At 43.3% G+C, this 26234-nt stretch overlaps 1 protein-coding gene across 1 annotated transcript in view; it reads right to left on the reverse strand.

Moving 5' to 3' along the window:
- The window catches only part of LOC140188827 (acylphosphatase-2-like), a 74428-nt gene extending 57403 nt beyond the window's left edge, over positions 1 to 17025 (reverse strand). Inside the window, exon 1 of the mRNA XM_072245478.1 lies at positions 16754 to 17025. Within this exon, the coding sequence (XP_072101579.1) occupies positions 16754 to 16814 (61 nt within the window). The 5' untranslated portion in view covers positions 16815 to 17025. The remainder of the gene's footprint in view (positions 1 to 16753) is intronic.
- Positions 17026 to 26234: the final 9209 nt, after the last annotated feature.

Below are 26234 nucleotides of genomic sequence, written 5' to 3' on the forward strand. Positions count from 1 at the left end.
TAGTCTGATGGCCAAAAAGCTCAATTTTGGTTTCATCGGACCATAGAACCTTCTTCCAGCTGGCTCCAGAGTCTCCCACATGCCTTCTGGCAAACTCTAGCCGAGATTTCATGTGAGTTTTTTTTTCCAACAGTGCCTTTCTCTTTGCTACTCTCCCATAAAGCTGCGTCTGGTGAAGCACCTGGGCAACAGTTGAAAGTGCACAGTCTCTCCCATCTCAGCCACTGAAGCTTGTAACTCCTCCAGAGTTGTCATAGGTCTCTTGGTGGCCTCCCTTACTAGTCCCCTTCTTACACAGTCACTCAGTTTTTGAGGACGGCCTGCTCGGGGCAGATTTACAGCTGTGCCATATTCTTTCCATTTCTTGATGATTGACCTAACTGTCCTCCAAGGGATATTCAGCGACTTGGAAATTTTCTTGTATCTATCTCCTGACTTGTGCTTTTCAATAACCTGTTTACAGAGTTGCTTGGAGAGTTCTTTTGTCTTCATGGTGTAGTTTTTGCCAACTGTTGGACCTTTCAGATACCGGTGTATTTTTACTACAATCAATTGAAACACCTTGATTGCACACAGGCGATCTCCATTTAACAAATTATGTGACTTCTAAAACCAATTGGCTGCAGCAGCGATGATTTGGTGTGTCATATTAAAAGGGGTGAATAGCAATACAGTCAATTATTTTGTATTTTATATTTGTAATTCATTTAGATCACTTTGTAGAGATCTGTTTTCACTTTGACATGAAGGAGTCACTTTCAATCGATCAGTGGCAAAAAAAGCCAAATTCAATCCACTGTGATTCAATGTTGTAAAACAATAAAACATGAAAACTTCCAAAGGGGGTGAATACTTTTTATAGGCACTGCATATTTAAGGCAGACATTGACAGATTCTTGAAGGCATGAAGGGATACGGGGAGAAGGCAGCAGATTGGGGCTGAGATGGAAAATGGATCAGCCATGATGAAATGGCGGTGCAGACTCGATAGGCCAGATGGCCTAATTCTGCTCCTATATCTTGCGGTTGGGGGTGTTGTGGATAGTGTGGAGGTCTGTCAGAGGTTGCAGCGGGACACCGATAGGATGCAGAACTGGGCTGAGAAGTAGCAGATGGAGTTCAACCCAGATAAGTGTGAGGGAGTTCATTTTGGTAGGTCAAACATGATGGCAGAATTAATGGTAAGACTCTTGGCTGTGTGGAGGATCAGAGGGATCTTGGGGTCCGAGTCCATAGGACACTCAAAACTGATACGCAGGTTGACTCTGTGGTTAAGAAGGCATACAGTGCATTGGCCTTCATCAACCGTGGGATTGAGTTTAAGAGCCGAGAGGTAATGTTGCGGCTATATAGAACACTGGTCAGGCCCCACTTGGAGTACTGCGCTCAGTTCTGGTCACCTCACTACAGGAAGGATGTGGAAACGATAGAAAGGGTGCAGAGGAAATCTACAAGGATGTTGCCTGGATTGGGGAGCATTCCTTATGAGAATAGGTTGAGTGAGCTATGGAGAACATATGTTAACTGGGATACACTGGGGCCAGGATATTTTGGCCCGATGAAGTAGCTGCCCCAATGAGCTGAAGTTTCATGGACATAGTTCAAAAGTTATAAAAATGAAAAACTACCATTTAATTGAGTAACAAATTATACATTTAAATGTAATACAGGATAAATTAGAACACTACCAATACCACTGGTTTGTCCGACGATGACAGGAAACCTGTGTGTGAGTTTTTAAAGTGGGAGAGCCGTTGCAATGGGGCAGTTCAACTCCCTCGACCTTGGAAGTCCAGGTCCAGTGGTATGAGTACTTGTCACAACTGGGGTCTTCCTTGGTTGTGGTGGATAACCACGGCTACTGTGCCTTGCCATGCCCTTCGCTCTCCACGGCGTTGCAGAACCACCTTCCTGCGAGTTGGATCTCACCGTAGATCTCATCCTGCCAGTCTGCCGGAGCTGACTTCACATGCTAGGACAGGCAATGGTCCTATCTCACTCGGGGATGAGGCCCGCCAGCTACCCTCACCTGCCCATCAGAGCAGTGTACTGGGTTGTGGCCGCTGTCAAAATCAGAATCAGCTTTATTATCACTGGCATGTGACATGAAATTTGTTAATTTAGCAGCAGCAGTTCAATGCAATACATAATCTGGCAAAGAAAAATAAAATAATAAATAAAATAAAAATAATAATAAACAAGAAATCAGTTACGTTTATTGAATAGATTTAAAAAAATAACTTGCAAAAACAGAAATACTGTATATTTTAAAAAAGTGAGGTAGTGTTCAAAGCTTCAATGTCCATTTAGGAATTGGATGGCAGAGGGGAAGAAGCTGTTCCTGAATCGCTGAGTGTGTGGCTTCAGGCTTCTGTACCTCTTCCCTGATGGTAACAGTGAGAAAAGGGCATGCCCTGGGTGCTGGAGGTCCTTAATAATGGACGCTGCCTTTCTGAGACACTGCTCCCTGAAGATGTCCTGGGTGTTTTGCAGGCTAGTACCCAAGATGGAGCTGACTAGATTTAAAACCTTCTGCAGCTTCTTTCGGTCCTGTGCAGTAGCCCCTCCGTACCAGACAGTGATGCAGCCTGTCAGAATGCTCTCCATAGTACAACTATACAAGTTTTTGAGTATATTTGTTGACATGCCAAAGCGCTTCAAACTCCTAATAAAGTATAGCCGCTGTCTTGCCTTCTTTATAATATATTGCTATGTTGGGACCAGGTTAGATCCTCAGAGATCTTGAACTTCAAGCGGTTCACTCTCTCCATTTCTGATCCCTCTGTGAGAATTGGTATATGTCACATGCAGACAGCAACTTGGAGACACAGGTGAGAGCTGAGTGTCCGGTGGGGACCACAAACATTCAAGATGACTGTTAATACTTTCAAACTCTTTGTAGTTCCTAACTTTCGATGTAGTGAAATCATTTCATTCTCACTCTCTGGTGCTACTGGCATCTCCAAGCCTGAATGCTTGAAACCGCAGTGAGCAAAACAGTTCTGAATTGTCTTACTCCTTTTTTCTTGCCAGCCATCAGTGACAAAAATCATTGCTTTTTGAACACAAACACATGCAACTGATGCTATTTAAAAACTGTTCTCTCTAAGTGCAGTGTAGTGTCGAACGGCCACACAACGTGCACGCGACTGACACTGGTTGAATCTGTTTGGTAACAGTGTCCTGACCCAATTAAGTGGCATAGTGTCCCAAATAAATGAAGGGAATCCCAGCTATTTTTTAGATTTGTTTTTGTTCTTGAAGTGTTGTCCCAAATAAGAAGCTGCCCCGCTTAACTGATGGCTCAATTAATCAGAACCCACTGTCTCACAACTAACCATGTTTGATAGCAACTTTTCAGGAAGGAAGCAGCCTGTCCCATCCAGTTCTATCTACAGCCACACCGAGGCCGGACGCAAAGTGGAAGAGGAACATCTCACATTCTGTCTTGGCAGACTCCAACCAGATGGCATCAACATCAATTCCTCTAACCTCCAGTAAAAACATCCCTCTCACTACCGCCCTGCTGTTTTCCCCTAACCCACTGGCCTCTTTACCCTTGCTTATTCCCCACACCCCCAGCCCCCGCACATCATCTTCTCTGGTTCCCCACCTCCTTCCTTTTATTCTGTTATCTACTGTCCTCTCCAGTCAAATTCCTTCCTCTTCAGGTCTCTGCCCCTTTGACCTATCAGCTCCCAGCTCTTCACATCATTCCCACTTCTTCACCTGAATTCACCTATCACGTGCCAGCTCGTTCTCTTTACCCCTCGCCCCACACTCTTAATTAGCCTTCTGCTCTCGTCCATTCCAGTCCTGATGGCCCAAAACGTAGACTGTACATTTCCCTCCGTAGACTGTACATTTCCCTCCATAGATGCTGCCCGGCCTGCTGAGTTCCTTCAGCGTTTTGTATGTGTTGCTCCAGATTTCCAGCTCTGCAGCCTTTCTGTTGTGTTCTGTCGAGTTTATTTACAGACTCATGGCAACTTTTTTGACTCTTAATATAAACTTGCTGATGACACAGCTGTTGCTGGCAGAATCTCAGAGGGTGACGAGAGGGTGTACAGGAGCGAGATATATCAGCTAGTTGAGGGGTGTCGCGGTAAGAACCTGGCACTCAACGTCAGTTAAACCAAAGAACCGATCGAAAATTTCTGGAAGGTTAAGATGAGGGAGCACACACCAGTCCTCTTAGAAGGATCAGAAGCGGAAAGAATGAGCAATAATATCACTGATGATCTCACCTGGACCCAATATATCAACGCAGCTACAAAGAAGGCAAGGCAGTGGCTATATTCCATTAGGAGTTTGAGGAGATTTGGAGTGTCACCTAAAACACTCAAAAATTTCTCCAGATGTACTGCGGAGAGTATCCTGACCCTCCGGTATGGGTGGGAGGGGGGTTAATGCACAGGATCAAAGTAAGCTGCAGAGAGTTGTAAACTCAGTCAGCTCCATCATGGGCACCAGCCTCCGTAGCATCCAGGACATCTTCAAGGAGCGATACCTCCAAAAGTTAGCATCCATCATTAATGGACCCCCATCACCCAGGACATGCCCTCTTTTCATCGCTACCATCAGGAAGGAGGTGCAGAAGCCTGAAGGCACACAGTCAATGATTCAGGAACAGCTTCTTCCCCTCTGCCGTCAGATTTCTGAATGGACATCGAACCCATGAACACTACCTCACTCTGTTTTTGCACTACTTAATTTAACTATTGATATACGTATATATCTTTAATGTAATTCAGTCTTTTCCCCCTCAATTATCATGTATTGCATTGTACTGCTGCCGCAAAACCAGTAAATTTCTCGACCTACGCCGGGGATATTTAATCTGATTCTGATTCTAAAGGGCTGTGGTCGCTTAGCTGAGAGACCAGTTTGAATGGACAATACATGTTACCATGGCTACCGAAGTTCCATCCATTGAGAAGTACAAATAAGATGATGAGGACTTATCAAATTCTGAAGCTGAGGCACTTGTGTAATCTATCGAACTGAACAATGCACACAAAATGCAGGAGGAGTACATCTACGGAGAAGAATAACGAGCAGATGTTTGGGCTAGGACCCTTGATCAGGACTGCAAAGGATTCCTTCTGGCTCATTCCCCATTCCTTTCTAGACCTGATGAAAGGTCTTGACCCAAAGCGCCGCCTCCTTATTCCTTTACATAGAAGCTGTCTGACCTTCTGAGTTATTTATTTATTGAGACACACAGCAGAATTGGCGGGAGAAGAAGATGGCAGTGTGACACAGCGCACGCGGCCTCTCCGATGAAATGATATCGTATTTGTTAAATGGGGCCGTGCACAATTCTGATTTGATGGAGAGAGACGTGAGAAGCACGGAGGAACATCTGGAGAAACTTCTGAAATGCCCGGTTCGCTGCCCCTGCTACTGTGTGATCGAGAATCTCCAGAGGGAAGGCCCCAAATCCTTGGCTTTTCCTGTTGCTGGCGGCCAGGGCTGGGGTTGAAGCGCTTGGCAGAGATGGTGCTCAGTGCTCGGTGTCAGAGGCTCGAAGTTTTCGGACGGACTCGGAGTCGGACTGTGGTCGGGTGCTTCCAGGGTGCTGCATTGGCAAGTTTGCGGCACTGGTAGCTCATGGCAGGAAGAGAGTTTTCTTCCTTCTCCCGTCTGCATGAGATGATGGGACTTTCGAGAGACTTTGAACTTTTTTTTACCGTGGCCTGTTCTTCATCAAGTTACAGTATTGTTGCACTGTTGTAACTATGTTATAATTATGTGGTTTTTGTCAGTTTTTCAGTCTTGGTCTGTCCTGTGTTTCTGTGATATCACACTGGAGGAACATTGTATCATTTCTTAATGCATGCATTACTAAATGACAATAAAAGAGGACTGCGTGTCCTCATAATCTAGTCTAACCTAATCTAATAGACCCTTTTGGCCCTTAGAGTCGCGGTGCCCAGCAACCCAACTATTTAACCCTAGCCTAATCAGGGGAAAATTTACAATGATCAATTAGCCTACCAATTGGTACATCTTTTTGGGCTGTGGGAGGAAACCAGAGCAACCAGAGGAAACTCATGTGGTCATGGGGAGAATATACAAATTCCTTACAGGCAGTGGCGGGAATTGAACCTGGGTCGCTGGTACTGTAAAGTGATGTGCTGACTATTACGCTACTGCACCACCCTACAAGTTCCGCTATCATTTTGTGTGTGTGTGTGTGTGTGTGTGTGTGTGTGTGTTGCTCTGGATTATCAGCATCTACAGAATCTCTTGCACTGGCATTTAGGGCAGTAATGATGGTCCTCCACCTCTGGCGGTGTTCAGGGCTTCCTTCATCGTATCAGTAGCTTCCCCTCAGTTCTCACTACTGTCAGTCACGCGAGTCCTGGATGGAGACTCTGTATCTGGAAGGTCCAACTGCTGGTGAGTCAGGATCCTGGCAAAAACTACACCATGAAGACAAAAGAACACTCCAAGCAACTCTGCAAAAAGTTTACTAAAAAGCATAAGTCAGGAGATGGATACTAGACGATATCCAAGTCACTGAGTATCCCCTGGAATACAGCTAAGTCAACCATCAGGAAATGGAAAGAATATGGCACAGCTGTAAATCTGCCTAGAGTAGGCCGTCCTCAAAAACTGAATGACTTTGCAAGAAGGGGACTAGTGAGAGAGGCTACCAAGAGACCTAGGACAACTCTGGGGGAGTTACAAGCTTCAGTGGTGAGATGGGAGAGACTGCGCATACAACAGCTGCCGCCCGAGTGATTCACTCATCGCAGCTTTATGGTGGAGTGGCAAAGAGAAAGCCACTGTTTAAAAAATTCACATTAAGTCTCGGCTAGAGTTTACCAGAAGGCATGTGGGAGGCTCTGAAGCCAGCTGAAAGAAGGTTCTATGGTCTGAGGAAACCAAAATTAAGCTTTTTGGCCAAACACCGCACATCATCAAAAAGACATCATCCCTAGTGTGAAGCATGGTGGTGGCTACATTGTGTTATGGGGATGCTTCATAGCAGCAGGCCTTGGGAGGCTTGTAAAGTTAGAGGGTAAAATGAATGCAGCAAAATACGGGGAAATCCTGATGCAGTATGCAAGAGAACTGTGAGTTGGGAGAAGATTTGTTTTCCGGCAAGACAATGACTCCAAGCATTAAGCCAAAACTACACAGGAATGGTTTAAAAACAACAAAGTTAATGTCCTGGTCAGAGTCCAGAAAATTTGTGGCTGGACTTGCAAAGGGCTGTTCACTCACTCATGATCCCCATGCAATCTGTCAGAGCTTGAGCAGTTTTGTGAAGAAGAATAGGGAAAAATTGCAGTGTGCAGATGTGATAGAGACTTATCCACACAGATCCAAGGCTGTAATTGCTGCCAAAGGTACATCTACTAAATACTGACTTGAAGGGGTGAACACTCAAGCAATCAATTATTTTGTGATTTATATTTGTAATTAATTTAGATCACTTTGAAGAGAATTGTTTTCACTTTGACACGAAAGAGTCATTTTCTGTTGATCAGTGTCAAAAAAGCCAAATTAAATCCATTGTGATTCAATGTTGTAAAACAATAAAATATGAAAATTTCCAGGGGGGGGAGGTGAATACTTTTTATAGGCACTGTATTGCATCAAGGAACTTAATTGCTCCTTGTCAGGTACAATATTTCATGCTATCAGAACAAAATCCTGCCCACTAACCTTCCCTTCCTGGTATGCTACCTAAACTAGCCTGTCCATCAGGCCCACACCATTCAGGCCATGTTCTCTTCTTGCTGCTGCCATCGGGCAGGAGGTACAAGAGCCTTAATTCCCACACTTATCAAGTTCAGGAACAGTTATTCCCCTTCAACTATCAGGCTCCTGAACCAGCATGGATAACTTCACTCACCTCAACTCTGAAACTGATTGCACCCTGCAGCCTAACTTTCAAGGACTCTACGAGTCATGTTCTTAGTATTATTTATTTACTATTAATTTGTTTTGCCTTTGTACAGTTTGCCTTCTTTAGTGCATTGGTTGTTCGTCAGTCCGTGTTTACCTACTGCCTGTTATGCCGTTGGTGTTTATCTCTCTGTCTGTTCATACTGTCACACTCAGACGGAGGATTCTTCATTGCTATTTCCCCGTAACAATTTTATTTTTTGGTCCAGTCAGGATTGTTAGCCCTGAGCTGAACCCCTGACCCTGGAGGACTGGTGGATCACTCTTAGTCTGAACTGTATGGCATAGCTGACCCTACCAAGAGCCAAAGCATAAAGCCTTGACTCCGGCCAGCATAGCTCTCCGGGTCATTGACGCAGGCAGGCCTCCAAGCCCTACAACAAGGCTGAGGTCCTCTTGGACAGGTAGATAAATTAGCTGCTATAAACTGCCTCAAGAAAGCAGCATCTGTCATCGAATATCCCCACCACCCAGTTCATGCTCAATTCTTGCTGCTGCCATTGGGGTCGAGGTACAGAAGCCTCAGGTACCACACTACCAGGTTCAGGAAGAGTTATCACCCCTCAACCATCAGGCTCCTGAACCAGTGTTGGTAACTTCACTCACCTCAACTCTGAACAGATTCTACAACCTACTTTCAAGTACTCTACAACTCATGTTCTCAGTATTATTTATATATTTTTGACTCTCTTGGTTATTTTCTTTTCAACATTGGTCTGTCAGTCTTTGTGTTTGTTTTTTTCTCCCACTGTGAACACCTGCAAGAAAATGAATCTCAGGGAAGTAGATGGTGACACATACATACTTTGAGAAAAAAATTTACTTTGAACTTGGCTCTCTCTCTCTCTCTATTTTTATGAAGGATACCAAACATTAAGCATTAACTGTTTCTCCTTCCATAGATATTACCTGATCTGATGAGTTTTTCCAGCATTTTCTGTATTTATTTCAGGTTTACTGTGTTTGTGGTTGTCAAAGCATTGTAGTACAAGTAGACTTGGCAGGAAGGCGTAAAGCTTAACTGTTTCAACAGAACAATATATTTGACTCGGAACAAGTTTAATACAAATTCACTCAATTGATTCCAAGGAGGAGTGTTTGTCCTTTGAGGTTCAAACGTTCATTTAATATCAGAGATGTATACAGTATACAACCTGAAATTCGTACTCTTCACAGACATCCACAAAACAAGAAACCCTCAAAGAATGAATGAGAGAAACATCGAATCACTGACCAATGAAATAGACAAACAGGTATTAAACCACTTGAATGAGAAGAGTGACAGATGATCTAATTGAAACGTAAAGGGCTCTGAATGGATCAACAGGGCACATCTCTGACAGGTTTGAGGCTCTAGGCCATTCAGGGCTTAGATAAGAAGATTATTGTTTAGCCCAGAATTTGGGAAGGGTGAACTGTGGAAGCCAGTGTGATCTTCTGCTGCTGTGGACCATCCAGTTCAAGGTTCGAACAACCCTGTCTGGCACTAACAATCATTCCATGGTCAAAGTCATTTAGATCACATTTCTTCCCAATTCTGATGTTTGGTCAGAACAACAACAGAATCTCTTGAGCATGTAGGGGTAACATGAGGGAGAACTTCTTTACTCAGAGAGTGGTAGCTGTGTGGAACGAGCTTCCGGCAGAAGTGGTTGAGGCAGGTTCGATGTTGTCGTTTAAAGTTAAATTGGACAGCTATATGGACAGGAAAGGAATGGAGGGTTATGAGCTGAGTACAGGTCGGTGGGACTAGGTGAGAGTAAGAGTTCGGCACGGACTAGAAGGGCCAAGATGGCCTGTTTCCGTGCTGTAGTTGTTATACGGTTATGGTTATATGGTTATGTCTGCATGTTTTTATGCATTGATTTCGTGGTCACATGATTGCATTAGTGAGCAGGTGTACAGGTGTACCTAATGAGGTGGCCACTGAGCGTACATGGGAATGAAACGAGAAAGTGAATGGAGGAGAGAGTTACTCATGGAATGATACAGCAGTTTCAGGGGGCCATATACCCTATGGCAGCTGGAGTTTAATTCCAATAAATGTGAGGTGCTGCACCTTGGTAGAAGAGAGAGAGAGAGAGAGCCTGTTACGTATCAAATTGTTTGATGAACAGTGGCTTTTGATGGACTATCTATCGATCACAGTCTCTCTCTGGGGGCTTTGCCGATGCTTTCTGATGGAATAAGTGGGGACAGGGGGAGGGTTGGGTTGATGCTTTTGTTGCTGCTTGAGCATGGGAGCGGGCAGGCTGGCTTTGGGGTTCTGACGCTTTTCTGTCATTCATCCTTTGGCGTTTTCTTCCATTTTGTGGATGTCGCTGAAGAGTAAGAATTCCAGGTTGTATATTTGACATTCTCTGATATTAAATGAACATTGAACATTGTGGGGTTCCTGTGATGTACTGTTCTATGTTCTATAAAATGTTTGCTTATTGATTACAAAGCTTCCCCTTCCGCCAACCTGACCTCTCTACATTCCACATTGAAACGATATAATTACTTTAAAATTCAAAGCCTTAATTTCCTAGTTGAAAATTTAAAAAAAACAGAAAATGCCAGGAATACTGAGGGGATCTAGGAGAAACCATGAGGAGAGAAGAAGGGTTAATACTTCAGGTTGATAACCATTCATCAGAATTGGGAAAAGTTAGAAATAAAATGTTTGATTATCATTTCTCTCTTGCTTGTTTATTATGAAGTGGAGGCTGCTATTCAGCTCATCGGGTCCTTGCAGGACATTCCCATAATTACTCCTCTTGTTTCCTTATAGTCCCTCCCACATGCCCATCAATTCCTCTTCTATTACTTGCCCAAGGGCTAATTCACAGCAGCCAATCATCCTACCAGCGTGTCTCAGGACATGGCTGTTCGGGCGTACTCTGGAGGTAGGGTGTATGGCAAATATTAATTTCACCAGCAACCAATCTTCAGATCTGGATGTGGATTTCAGATTGGATTTAAAACACCAGCTCAGGACAATTAGACCTCTGACGCCTGCAGATGCGCGAACGCAGCCCAGAGTCAGCGGGGATCAACACTCATTTTGGGTCTGGAGTGTGGGTGCGAAGGAGGTGGTGTGTGAAAACTATATGCAATTCAGAGGAAGCATTGCAGATGCATTGTAAATATAGAATTGTCCTGCTGTTACCTTTGATCTTGTGCATATAAGAATGCCATGTAATATTGGGTTAGGAGGCCTCTTCTTCCGAAAGTGTCTCAATATGAAGCCTGCTGCTCACTCGAGCTGAATAAAACGCTCCTATATCCGCTAGCTTCAGTGTCTCTCCTGTGACTTTGTTCATGTCACAGCAATGGCAGCAAATGGTTGAATCCCAGTTGGACACAGCAAAAAAACGTTCAAATTTCCTGCTGGCGGTGCCCACGTTCTGAGCTGAAACAAAGTGGCTTGAACTGGGAGGCTGTGGTACAGATTGCTCTACCATTGTGTCGCCCACTATTGTATGTTTCTAACTCAGAAAGTTAGCTGTTTGTTCTCTCTTTTGACCTGCTGAGTGCTTCCATCATTTCCCATGTTATTTTGATGTTGTTGGCTCTTGTTGCTCGGGTTGTTCTGCAGAACATTGTGCGTATGCTATGTTGGCACCGGAATGTGAGGTGACACCTGTGGGCTGTCTCCAGCATGTCCTTGGGAATATTGGTTGTTAATGCAAATGATGGCTGGATGGGACTACAGCTAGAGATCATGGGTTAAGGGTGAAAGGTGAAAAGTTTTAGGGGGATATTCTTCACTCAGAGGGTTGTGAGAGTGTGGAACGAGCTGCCAGCACAAGTGGTGCATGCGCGCTTGATTTCAACGTTCAAGAGAAGTTTGGATAGGCACACGGATGGTAGGGGCATGGAGGGCGATGGTCTCATTGCAGGTTGATGGGAGTAGGCAGATTAAATGGGTTGGCATGGACGAGATGGACCAAAAGGGTCTGTTTCTATACCGTACGTTTCAACCACTCTCATTTACACATTTCACTGAATGCTTCGCTGTACATGTGATACGTAAATCTGAATCTTAAATCTTTTATTCTAGATTTCCATCATCCCAGTATTTTGTTGCAGGATCATATCTTTATTGATCAATTGTCACAATAAAAATAAGCAACTTATTTTACTCAATCACATTTCTTAAGAGTAATCTTTTTTTTCTGCTTTCTTTTTGTTGTTTCACAGCCTAGATCTTTGTGTTCAAGTCTGTGAATACGGTTTGACTTAAGCCTAAATACTCCCAACCAAGCTACTGCTGATGAGAAAATGAAATTAGAAATGTACAAAACTGCGATAGTGTAATTGAGTCAGAGAGTCATAGATAAGTACGGCACGGAAAGAGGACCTTTGGTCCACCTAGTCCATGCTGAACTATTTAAACTGCCTATTCCCATTGACCTGCACCGGGACCATCACCCTCCATACCCCTAACCATCCACGACCTTATCCAAACTTCTCTTAAGCATTGAAATTGAGCTCACTTGCACCTCTTGTGCTGGCAGCTCGTTCCACACTCTCATGAGCCTTTGAGTGAAGAAGTTTCCCCTCATGTTCCCCTTAAACTTCTTACCTTCACTCTTAACCTATGACCTCTGGTTGTAATCCCACCCAACTTCAGTGGAAAAAGCCTGCTTGCATTTACTCTCTCTCTATACGCCTCAATTTTGTATACCTCTGTCAAACCTTCTCTCAATACCTTGCTAACTTTTCTCACTTACAACGTACATCCGAACTGAGAGTGTGTTAGCTTTCTCCTCAATGAGGAGTGACTGGAAGGACTGGGAAATTGGAATATTGGGATCATTATCAATATATTGAGTCGTGGAACTGGTTCACTCATGTCCCCTAGGGAAGGATAACAGTTATCTCGTGTGGCCTACATGTGACTCATTGATGTGACAGACTTGTAATGCCTCTGAACTGGCTAAGATATTCACTTCCAGAGTAGTTGGGAGCGGGGGAATAAATGCTGGTGATGTATCATGAGCAATTAAACAAAAACAAGGAAGAACGCAGGCTGGGGAATGTCACACAGAGAGAGTCCCTGCAACGAGAGAGCGTCACTTGCTGCTTCGGACGGAACTAATTCTCCAACTATAGGCACAGTGCAATGCTCATTTGAGAGATCTGACGAGAGGGATGTGAACAGATTTGAGTAGGAACTTACTTTCTAAAGTAAGTACATGTTCAGCACAGCATTGTGGGCCGAAGGGCCTGTATTGTGCTGTAGGTTTTCTATGTTTCTATCATGTTCGCAGACTTTTTGTGAAGCATTGAGGGGAGAGAGATGGCATAGGAACTACCGTGAAGGCCCTCTTGCCTGAGATTTCTACTGAGACATCTACATGTAATGAGACATCATATGGCTTTGGGAATGTGTCTTATCGACAACAAAATAAAGCAGTGTCCTTTTCCTTTGAAATTCTGAGACCAGCTGTAGCCCGCCTTTGGACAGGATCTTCTAACTTCCACCCCTGAAATGGTCTGGTTCAAAACAAGTCCAACCCCCCCTCCCCCAAAAAAAAAATTTTACGCTGTTAACATTAAAAATATCCACAATATTACTATACACAGATACAATTGTTGCCACGGGCAGCAGTGGAGGCCAAGTCATTGGGTGTATTTAAGGCAGAGATTGATAGGTATCTGAGTAGCCAGGGCATCAAAGGTTATGGTGAGAAGGCGGGGGAGTGGGACTAAATGGGAGAATAGATCAGCTCATGATAAAATGGCGGAGCAGACTCGATGGGCCGAATGGCCGACTTCTGCTCCTTTGTCTTATGGTCTAATTATCTATTTGCAGCCGTTATGATACAATTTGGGAATGAAAAGGTTAATGTATAAAGAGCGTTTGAATGGTCTGGGCCTGTACTCACTGTTGTTTGGAAGAATGTGAGGGTGGATCTCATTGAAACATGTTGAATATCGAAAGGTCTAGATAGACTGGACGTGGAGAGGATATTTTCAGTGGCTGGGGGAGTCCAGAAACAGGGGACACAGCCTCAGAGTACAAGGACGTCTTTTTGTAACAGAGATGAGGAGGATTATTTTTAGCCAGAGGGTGATGAATCTGACAGCTGTGGAGGCCAAGTCATTGGATATACTTAAAGCGGAGGTTCATTGGTTCTTGATTAGTAAGGGTGTCAAAGGTTACAGGGAGAAGGCAGGAGAATGGGGTTGAGAGGGATAATAAATCAGCCATGATGGAACGGTAGAGCAGACTTGATGGACCAAATCTGCTCCTATGTCTCATGGTCTTACACCATTGTGTAACTTCATTAGGAACTTGAGGAGATTTGGCATACCTCCAAAGTCACTCGCAAATTTCTACAGATGTACAGTGGAGAGCATTCTAACTGTCTGCACCACTGTCTGGTATGGGGGGGGGAGGGAAGTGGGGGCGGGCTACTGCACGGGATCGAAATAAGCTGCTGAAAGTTGTAAATTTAGTCAGCTCCATCGTGGGCACTAGCGACCATCGTATTCAGGACATCCTCAAGGAGCAGATGCCTCAAAAAGACAGGGTCCATCATTAAGGACCCCCATCACCCAGGATGTGCCTTGTTCTCATTGCTACCGTCAGGAAGTAGGTACAGGAGACTGAAGCCACACACTCAACGATTCAGGAACGGTCTCTTCCCCTCGGCTATTCAATCTCAAAATGGACATTGAACCCATGAACACTACCTCACTACTTTATTTCTATTTTTACATTACTTATTTAATTTAACTATATATATAGTTAATTATAATTTTAACACCTGAGTTAGTTCCCCATTTCATTATCAGACAATTTGGTACAGACAAGAAGTCGGAAGTGTGATTTTCTGCCATGGTTTCCTGCCCTGCAGGTGTTTTGAATGTCATACTATTAAAGCTGCATTGGGATTATTCATAACAGGTTATGATTTTCCAATAGATTGTTCTGCAGTGTAACAAACTGTACAATAAGTGCAACTCTGGTAACTGCTTTTATATATATCGAACTTCCGGTAGTTGCCACCCCCTCCTCTCCTTCACCATTCCCCATTCTTGTTACCTTCCCTCACCTTCTCTTCTAACCTCCCACTGGTGCTCCTCCCCCTTCCCTTTCTTCCATGGTCTTTTGTCCTCGGGTCACCCCACTTTGGGAAGGATGTTGAGGCTTTGGAGAGGGTGCAGAAGAGGTTCACCAGGATGCTGCCTGGTTTAGAGGGCATGTGCTACCACGAGAGGCTGAATAAACTTGGGTTGTTTTCTCTGGTGCGCTGGAGGCTGACAGGAGATCTGACAGAGGTTTACAAGATGATGAGAGGCATAGACGGAGTGGACAGAGAGTATCCGTTTCCCAGCGTTGAAATGTCTAATACCAGGGGGCATGTATTGACGGTGAGAGAGGGGAAGTTCAAGGAGGATGTGAGGGATAAGTTATTTTTACACAGAGAGTGGTGGATGCCTGATATGGTGGTGGAGGTAAATACATTAGAGGCCTTTAAGAGACGTCTGGATAGGCACATGGATGTAAGGAAGATGGAGGGATACAGACATGGTGTAGGTAGGAGGAATTAGTATTTAGGTGTTTTTTATTTGCTTTTTAGCTGGCTCGGCACACCATAGTGGGTCTGTTCCTGGGCTGTACTCTTTTATGTTCTATGCTCTCGTATCAGATTCCCCCTTCTCCAGCCCTTTATCTCTTTCACCAATCAACTTCCCAGCTCTTTACTTCACCCCTCCTCCAGTTTCACCTGTCACCTGCCACCTGGTACTTCTTCACACCTTCTTACTCTGACCTCTTCCCCTTTCCTTTCCAATCCTGATGGCCCCAGCACAAAACGCCGACTGCTTATTCCCATCCACAGATGCTGCCTGACCTGCTGAGCTCCTCCAGTACAATGTGTATTACTCTAGATTTCCATACACACACACACACACACACACACACACACATATAAATTTACTGTAGTTTATAGCTTTTAAAAATCATTAGCTTTGTACTGCTGCCGCAAAATCAACAAATTTCACAACATAGGCTGGTAATATTGAACCTGATTCTGGCCTTTAAAGAAATACTAAGGACCACAAAACGTAGGAGCACAATTAGGCCATTTGGCCCATCAGATCTGCTGTCCATTCCATCATGGCTGATTTCTTATCCCTCTCAACCCCATTCTCCTGCCTTCTCCCCGAAATCTGTGACCCCCTGACTATCAACCTCCGCTTTAAATACACCCAGTAACCTGACCTCCACAGCCTTCTGCGGCAATGAATTCCACACATTCACCACCCTCTGGTTGAAGGATTTTCTCCTCACCTCTGTTCTAAAGGGATGTCCTTCTACTCCGAGGCTGTACCCTCTGGATTGAGACTCCCCCACTACAGGAAACATCCTCTCCCATGTCCACTCTGTCTAGGCCTTTCAATATTCGGCATGAAATATAGGTCTATGACACAGCACACGATGATGGTGACAGTAAGTTGCCTGTAGTGCAGCAATCTCTACAATAAATATAGCTCTGGTAAAAATTCTACAGCACAACTGAAGAATCCTAGAAATGCAAGGGGCAGCTGCATATTCGCTGGCACACATAGATAAGTAAATTATGATTTATGGGATTTAAGTTTTGTCAGCTACTCTTACCATAAATGTTTATAAAATGGGATTGATTTTTGAATCACCCACATCGCCTTAGCACTTGCTTCCACTGATAGCAGTTGTCTTTTTTTTTGCAGGTCAAAGCAAGTTCTGCTGTGCTATTTTCAGCAGACACCCTTCGTCCAGCCAGAAAGAGAAGAAATGAAAATTGAAAAAAAAACAGCACAGGAAAGGAGGCTTGTCCTGTATCATACTGACCCTGTACGTCCCCAAAGATCTCGTAATCCACGGATTTCAGTCCTGTGCTGGAGGAGCTCATCTCTGAAGCTGCCGTTGACAGATGAGTGTGCTACAGCCTGACAGTAGAGCCACTGCTTCTGTCTGTAAGCCTCTACAGGATCCGAACGGGAACAAAATCCACTTCCATCAGTCAGAGGGAGGAAACACAGAAGCAAGGGAGAGAACAGTAAAGATAATTAGGGCAAAAACACAGACTGAAAATCTATCAATATTACTAAGCTAGGAATGTGTAACGTTCTCATTTGTCAACAATGAATTTCAGATATACTTAATTTGAGCTGGTTTAAGATAGTATGTGGAATTTAGAACAGTTTTGATCTCTAATTTCAACTTGCTATTAACTTAGGTGAAAAAAAACATACATTAATCACTATCATGAGAACGGTCCTCTTTCTTCAAACACATTTTTTTCTGAATATTGTGGTTTTGTAAATGCAGTACTCCTGATTTATTGGAGACAGATTTCCACCCAGAGATGACAGATTTAATGAAGTTTAACTGAATTTGTTACGGCCGTCAGCTGTCAAGCTTGCTATTCACGGTTACAATTATGGTCTGTGAAACCTTGTTCTGTCCAAAATTAAGGCCGCCAGAATACTTGGAACGCAGCTAATTGGGACGCATCATGACCAGTACATTTTGGATCAATTTAGCAGCTGCCCCAATTAGCAGAAGTTTCATGGAAATAGTTAAAAAGGTATAAAAAAGACAAAACCACCATTTAACTGAGTATATTATTTATTTAAATGAAATACAGAACAAATTAAGACACTGCTAAAACTACGACAGTATTATAAAACTGTATTAGTTCCTAATAGTTATTGACAGAGGAATTCATCCAGTGAATGCTGCTGTGTTCTTTTGATTGACTGTAAATGAACAGATAATGGACTACCTTCATAAAATGCTTGTGACAATTGCATCCTCCAAATCGCCATTTTCATTGTAACATTCAAGATGATTTTCAATACCTTAAAATTCTTTGTAGTGCCTAACTTGTTGAAGTAGTGAAATGGTTTCATCTTCACTCCTGGCCATTTTTGGCATCTCCAAGCCTGAATGCTTGAAACCACGGTGAGCAGAACATGTCTGAGTTGTCTTACTGCTTATTTCTTGCCACCTATCAGTGACAAAAATCATTGCTTTTTTTTAACATAAACACATGTAACTGACGCTATTTGCTCCAAGCATGGTTTGGTGTCTAACCGCCACACAAGTGCACATAACTGATGCTAGTTAGAAACTATTCAGAAACAGTCTCCTGTCCCAATTAAGCAGGACAGTGCCCCAAATAAATGAAGGGAATCCCAGCTATTTTCTCGATTAGTTTTTGTTTTTTAAGAGTTGTCTCAAAGAAACAGCTGCCCCAATTGATTGATGGCCTTCTTAACCAGGACCCATTGTATTTCTTCTTTTTTCGCGTGTGCCTGCATGTGTGCGTGCGTGTCTGTATCTGCGTGTGCATGCGTGTGCGTCTGTGTGTGTGCGTCCGCGATGATGTCTTTTTCATGGCTTTTACAAGGCGCGGAGTGAGAGAGGCTGTGTGGCACACCACTCCTCACACAGACATTTCACAGTATTTTTCCCTTTTATTTTATGAGGTCGAGTTAAGAGATTGGACACGCTGGAGGCAGGAAGCATGTTCCCGCTGATGGGTGAGTCCAGAACCAGAGGCCACAGTTTAAGAATTAGGGGTAGGCCATTTAGAACGGAGCTGAGGAAAAACTTTTTCACCCAGAGAGTGGTGGATACATGGAATGTTCTGCCCCAGAAGGCTGTGGAGGCCAAGTCTCTGGATGCTTTCAAAAAAGAGATGGATAGAGCTCTTAAAGATAGCGGAATCAAAGGTTATGGGGATAAGGCAGGAACTGGATACTGATAGTGGATGATCAGCCATGATCACAGTGAATGGCGGTGCTGGCTCGAAGGGCCGAATGGCCTACTCCTGCACGTGTTGTCTATTGAGTTGCGATCTCGACACTCAACCCGGCACGGATGGAAAGCGTACTTGGGAGCGGACCCGACTGGTTTCGAACCCAGGAATCTCCGCTCCCGGGTCTGGCGCTGATGTCATTTCAGAATTGTAAGGGAGTTTGATATTCTAAGTTACTTGCATTGTTGTAGAATTTGTTACATCCAATGGAGACTAAATTATGGAAAACTGTGATATTTTTGACAGATAACCTTGGACCATCCGCAGAAAGGAGATGAAATAAGATTTTAAAATGATCCAGGAGAAATTTTCCTTTCATTATAACCAACAGTTTACATTTTCAAAAACACAATAATTCATAAATTTTGCTTTTGATTATCACAATTATTGTCTTTTTTGAAGGTCAATACAAAGAAAAACTCAAATTACCAAACCCAATAGTTTGCTAAATGCTACAAGTAAACCCTTAGCGTGCTGCCTTATAACCTGCTTCAAATATTTGCAACAAAAGTTTAGCACTGAATTTAATTAAGCCTTATTCAAACACACCTTAAAAATCTCAAAGTTGCTGGTGAACGCAGCAGGCCAGGCAGCATCTCTAGGAAGAGGTACAGTCGACGTTTCAGGCTGAGACCCTTCGTTAGTCCTGACGAAGGGTCTCGGCCTGAAACGTCGACTGTACCTCTTCCTAGAGATGCTGCCTGGCCTGCTGCGTTCATCAGCAACTTTGATGTGTGTTGCTTCAATTTCCAGCATCTGCAGAATTCCTGTTGTTCACCTTAAAAATCTGATTACTTTCACTTCAGAATTGACTTTGCTGTGAATTTACCACTGCAGCTGTTCAGAACAAATGCTTCTGTGATGGAAAAGAGCCTTTCTTAAATCTTGTTAGTCGTTGATCATTCATTACATCTAACTCTCATTCAGATCATGAATGGACCTTTCTCTTCTCCTTTTGACTTTTAATGGTGGTTGGCAGTCCAATTTAAAGGTGCATTACCGCCACCAACTGGCCTGGAGTGTGGTGTGGAGAATTGGGAAAGAAAAGCCCAATAGATCGTAAGTAATGCAAGATGATACTGTGAATTAAATTAAAGCCACTTCCATGACTTAACAAATGAAAACTATCAAGACCCAAAGAGTGTAATGAAGCCTGCATTTGATTTATTTGAACCTTATTTGATTCACACTGTAATAAAATGTATTCAACTGTTTCATAATGATGACAAAACCTGCACAACACAGCGTTATGTTTTCCAACAAGATATAAGGAATAATTAAGCCTAGTATGCCCAAGTTGTGTCAAAATAATTCCTTCCCTTCTTGTTTTACCCCCTTCTCCCATAAATGCAACAATTTTATGTATTCTGTACAGAAGTCCCCCCCTTATCCCACAAGTCTTGTTGTAACTTTTAACAGCATTTTTAGCCAATCCATTTACCTATCACCTTCTAGCTGGTGTCTTTCCCCTCCCTCCCACCTTTTTTATTCTGGAATCTTTCCCTTTCTTCTTGGTCCTGAAGAAGGGCCTTGGCCCAAATCGTCGACCATCTATTCATTTTGATAGATGCTGCCTGAGCTGCTGAGTTCCCGAGCTTTCTGTGTGTGTTGCTTCAGACTTCTGGAAGAAAAGTATTTGGTCTGCTTTAATGATGCTCAGTAGGTGGTGGTAACGTACCTTACATTGTTTGCCAACCGCCATTAAACATTACTAGAAGAAGAAGTTCAGTTGTCGTTCAGACCAAACATCAGAATGAGGAGGAGATGTGATCTAAGTGACTTTGACAGGTGGAATGATTGATGGTGCTTGATGAGGTGGTTAAGTATCTCAGAAACTGCTCATCTCCTGGGATTTTCACATTTAAGTCTCTAGTGTTTATAGGGAATGGTGCAAAAAACAAACAAAAAAAATCCCTTGGGTGGCAGTTCTGTGGGTGAAAACGCCCTGTTAATGAGATAGGTCAGAGGAGAATAGCCAGACTGGTTCAAGCTGACAGTAACTCAAATAACTACGCATTCCAACAAAGGCATACAGAAGAACATTTCTGAACTCACAAGAAATCAAACCTTGAAGTGAATGGACTACAGCAGCAGAAGATCACAAACATACACCCAGTGCCCACTTTATTAGGTACAATGGCCATTGAGTTTACATTTTCACAAACTTTAGCACAAGTTGTACTGCCTCTGGGTTACACTTAGATTAGTTAAACTATTTATAGTAAAGGAATTAGTTATACTTACATTGGAATATACATTAAACTATTCAGGTCACCAACCTAAATCCTACAGAAGCTGCCTTTTCCCTGTATTTAAATTATTTATCAGATGTACATTGAGACAAACAGTGTAATGCATTGTTTGTGTTATTTACTTATGAGATACAGCATGGAATAGGCCCTTCGAGCCAACCGCCTAGCCTTTGACAAGGTTCCACATGGAAGGTTAGTTAGGAAGGTTCAATCGTTAGGTATTAATATTGAAGTAGTAAAATGGATTCAGCAGTGGCTGGATGGGAGACGCCAGGGAGTAGTGGTGGATAACTGTTTGTCAGATTGGAGGACAGTGTGTAGCGGTGTGCCTCAGGGATCTGTACTGGGCCCAATGGTGTTTGTCATATACATTAATGATCTGGATGATGGGGTGGTAAATTGGATTAGTAAGTATGCAGATGATACTAAGATAGGTGGAGTTGTGGATAATGAAGTAGATTTTCAAAACTTGCAGAGAGATTCAGGCTGGTTAGAAGAGTGGGCTGAAAGATGGCAGATGGAGTTTAATGCTGATAAATGTGAGGTGCTACATTTTCGTAGGACTAATCAAAATAGGACAGACATGGTAAATGGCAGGGCATTGAAGAATGCAGTAGAACAGAGGGATCTAGGAATAATGGTGCATAGTTCCCCAAAGGTGGAATCTCAAGTGGATAGGGTGGTGAAGAAAGCTTTTGGTATGCTGGCCTTTATAAATCAGAGCATTGAGTATAGGAGTTGGGATGTAATGTTGAAACTGTACAAGGCATTGGTGAGGCCAAATTTGGAGTATTGTGTACAGTTCTGGTCACCAAATTATAGGAAAGATGTCAACAAAATAGAGAGAGTACAGAGAAGATTCACTAGAATGTTACCTGGGTTTCATCATCTAAGTTACAGGGAAAGGTTGAACAAGTTGGGTCTTTATTCTTTGGAACGTAGAAGGTTGAGGGGGGACTTGATAGAGGTATTTAAAATTATGAGGGGGATAGATAGAGTTGATGTGGATAGGCTTTTTCCATTGAGAGTGGGGGAGATTCAAACAAGAGGACATGAATTGAGAGTTAAAGGGCAAAAGTCTAGGGGGTAACATGAGGGGGAACTTCTTTACTCAGAGAGTGGTAGCTGTGTGGAACGAGCTTCCAGCAGAAATGGTTGAGGCAGGTTCGATGTTGTCATTTAAAGTTAAATTGGACAGCTATATGGGCAGGAAAGGAATGGAGGGTTATGGGCTGAGTGCAGGTCAATGGGACTAGGTGAGAGTAAGAGTTCGGCATGGACTAGAAGGGCCAAGATGGCCTGTTTCCGTGCTGTAATTGTTATATGGTTATAATCATGGGACAGTTTACAATGACCAATTAAGCTACTAACTGGCACATCTTTGGACTGTGTAGGAGGAAACTGGAGCACCCAGAGGAAACCCACTTACGGGCAGAGGTCGGAATTGATCCATCAAAACTACTGTCCGTCCCAATATTTTGACGTGTCAACAGGCTCTCCCTCTCACTAATGAGGGAAAGAAAGAGAGAGATATCGCTCCTGCCACGGTGAGAGGGAGGCCCACCATCTCGCCATTTCAATGTTACAGTCTGCAGTGTCGGTTATTCGAGTTCCTGTATCAGTGCTAGCCACTACATTAACAACCAGCACAACATAATGATGTGCTGGAGGTGGCCTGCAAGTGTCACCACACATTCCGGCGCCAACATAGTGAATCCACAAAGTTCAGCAGAACAACACGACAACAAAAAAGAAAAACCAGCAAAACAGACCTCTTTCCACCCCATTTATGTGTATTTATTCTACTTCGACTGTGTCACATAATAATTAGGGTGTTTGGGGTGACAGGGAAGGGGTGGCACCTCTGATGAAAGGGCCTGTTCAACGGTTCAATTTAACGTCAGAGAATGTATGCAGTATGTCTGTCTGTCTAGGAACCATATCCGATGCGAACTTTGGTGACCATGGATTTCCATATAGATCTATCCTTCGTTTTTTAGATGACTTCCATTTCCTCGATGTGTAGCCACCTGGCTATGCTTTTGACGTACATAAGCCGAGGTCTTCCTCTAGGTTTGCTCCCCTCAATCTTTCCAGAGAGTTTGAGTTTTTCTAGTTCATCTTTCCACATGATGTGTCCTAGGAATCGGAGTTGTCTTTCTCTTATTGTTGGTATGAGTGATCGAACTGCTTGGGCTCTTCCGAGAACTTCTTCATTTGATGTGTGTGTGGTCCATGATATTTTTAACATTCTCCTGTAGAACCATAATTCAGCTGCTTCGAGTCTCTTTTCCATTGCTGGGGAAATGATCCAGCATTCACTGCCATAAGTCAGGATAGAATAAATGTTTTTAGTGTATGCAGTATACCAACTGAAATTCTTACTCTTCACAGACATCCAGAGAAAAAAAAACAAAGAATGAATGATAGAAAAACTTTAGAATCCCAAAGCCCCCCTTCCACATATAAGCAGAGCAAACCATTCAACTCTCTCCCTCCCCCCACTTGTTCCATCAAAAAGCATCAGCAGCGCCCCCCCCCACCATGCAAGCAATAGCAAGCCCCTAGAATCCATTGAAAACTACTGTCCATCCCAACACTTCGACATCTCTGACAGGTGCTCCCTCATGAGCGAGGGACATGACGCTCCTGACGCAGCGAGAGGGCAGGCCAACAGCTCGCTGTTTCGATGTTACAGTCAGCAGCATTGCTTATTCGAGTTCGGCTGACCTGAGAATCAGCAGGTTCTCTCTGTTGTCATGTCCATTCTGGAGCAGCTCTCTCACCTTTGGTCCCCACCGGACCCTCTGCTCTCACCTGTGGTTCCAAGTAGCTGTTCGCACACGACAGCGACCACATCCCAGTACACCGCTTCGACAGGCAGGCTGAATCAGGTGAGGGTAGCTGGCAGGCCTCATACCCCGGTGAGACAGAAACATGCCTGTTCTATCGGTGGACTGGGCAGATGAAATCACCAGTGAGATTCAAGCCCAGGAAGGTGGTCTTGCCAAGCTTTGTGGCGAGCAAAGGGCACAACAAAGCACAGAAAAAGTCACAGCAATCCACTACAACCGAGGAAATTTGTGACAATTATTCATGCCACTGGACCCAGACTTCCAAGGTTGAGAGAGTGGAACTGCAATACAAAGGCTTTTCCACTCTAAAAACTCTCCCGCGCAGGTTTCTCTGTCATCGATTGATACGATGGACAACCAATCACATTATAATTACTTAAGAGAATCATCTACAAATTTTATTTATGTATTTATTGAGATATAGCATGGAATAGGCCCTTCTGGCCCTTTGAGCTTTGCCGCCAAACAATCCCGATTTAACTCTCGCCTCATCATGGGCCAATTTACAACGACCATTTAACCTACCAAGCGGTTGATCTTTGGACCGTAGGAGGAAACCGGAGACTCGGAGGAAACCCGCGTGGTCATGGGAAGAGCCAATAGACTGGTCCTGGACTTATTTTCCATCTGGCATAGTTTGCATTTTGTTGTTTGATTGTTTGTGGTTTTTGTATTGCTATATTTATGATCTATTCTTGGTTGGTGCAGCTGTAACGAAATCCAATTTCCCTTGGGATCAATAACGTATATCTATCTATCTATCTAACTCCTCACCGGCAACAGGGAAATTGAACCCAGGTCTCCAGTACTGTAAAGTGTTGTGCTAACCACTACTCTACTGTGAATATTGATTTCTCTAACTTCTAATAATTACTCACCTTTTCCCACATTTTCCATTTCCATTCTGGTTACCTTTTAAACCCTTCTCTTCTCAAAGTTCGAAGTAAATTTATTATCAAAGTACATATATGTCACCATATATACAACCCTGAGAATCATTGTCTTGCGGGCATACTCTATAAATCCATAAGCGAATCATAATAATAATAATAAAATCAATGAAAGACCCCACCAGCTTGGGCATTCAACCTGTGTGGAAAAGACAACAAACTGCAAATACAAAAAGAGAAAAATAACAATTATAAATAAATAAGCAATAAATATTGAGACCATGAGGTGATAATTAATATTATTCCTTACTTTCCCTTCCACCAGTTTCTATTTCAATTTCACACCTTTTGCTTTTGTGCCAGAATTAGTATTGACCTGTTGTTAAGTTATTATTAAAATAGTATTTCAGGAAATGATCACAAAACCTATTAAAAACAATATCACTTTCACTCCATAGCATCTTATCTATTAAGGAGCAACAAGTCAGTCTCCAAGAGCTACACCATGAATCATTTCCCAATCTTTGCAAAGTTTTCTTGAAATAAGTTTGTCTTCTTCCCTCGTTTTCTCTTTTGTACGGGCTGCCACAACTTTATATTCAGCGTTAGCAAAGTTTAATCATTGTAATTAACTGCCGTTGTTCAGATTGTCACAACAGCTTTTGAAACCACAACATAATTCAAGATTGTCCCTGGTTTCCTCCTAGATGCATTTTGCAAGACAACACATGGAAGACAGCAGCTATAACTCACTTTTGAAACGTTTTGCTGCCATTAATATGCTTCAAAGGTTCAAAGGCTCATTTTGTCAAAGTATACGTGTACAATACAACTATGATATCTGTCTTCTCCAAATAGCCATGAAATACAGAAAAGCCATGGGAGCTGTTGAAAAGAAAAACTGTCACTCCACCCACCCCAACATGAAAAAGGAAAAGAAACTGAACTTGCAAACCCCAAAACCCTCCCACCCCATGCACAAAAAAACTAACAGATCGTTCACACCCCCAACATCCTCCCTTACAGAAAAAAGCAACAATAACGTCGAATCCCCAGTCCCTCCCTCACAGAAAAAAAACAGCGGCAATAACATCAAAACCCCATCCCCCTCTCTCACACAAAACCAAAACAGATTTGCCCACTCAGAAAAACACCAACATCAGATCCTAAACCCCAACTTCTCTCTTGCATAAAAAGCAATACATCACCCACCACCAATCGGCAACAAGGAAGAAAACACCGAAAACTGAAGACCAATAAAAAGTACAGTCCGACAATCACATAAACCTCAGAATATTCAAAACATCATTCTGTCGGCTTTATGCTTGATCATAATCTTCTGTTCTTTGATACGCAAAACACAACTGTGATAATTATAGGCATCCGTTAGTCTCATGAGACCATGAATTTGCGCCTTGGAAGGTTTCCAGGGCGCAGGCCTGGACAAGGTTGTGTGGAAGACCGGCAGTTGCCCATGCTGCAAGTCTCCTCTCTCCACGACACCGATGT

This window comes from Mobula birostris, chromosome 28 (genome assembly GCF_030028105.1).
Source record: "Mobula birostris isolate sMobBir1 chromosome 28, sMobBir1.hap1, whole genome shotgun sequence".
Taxonomy (NCBI): domain Eukaryota; kingdom Metazoa; phylum Chordata; class Chondrichthyes; order Myliobatiformes; family Myliobatidae; genus Mobula; species Mobula birostris.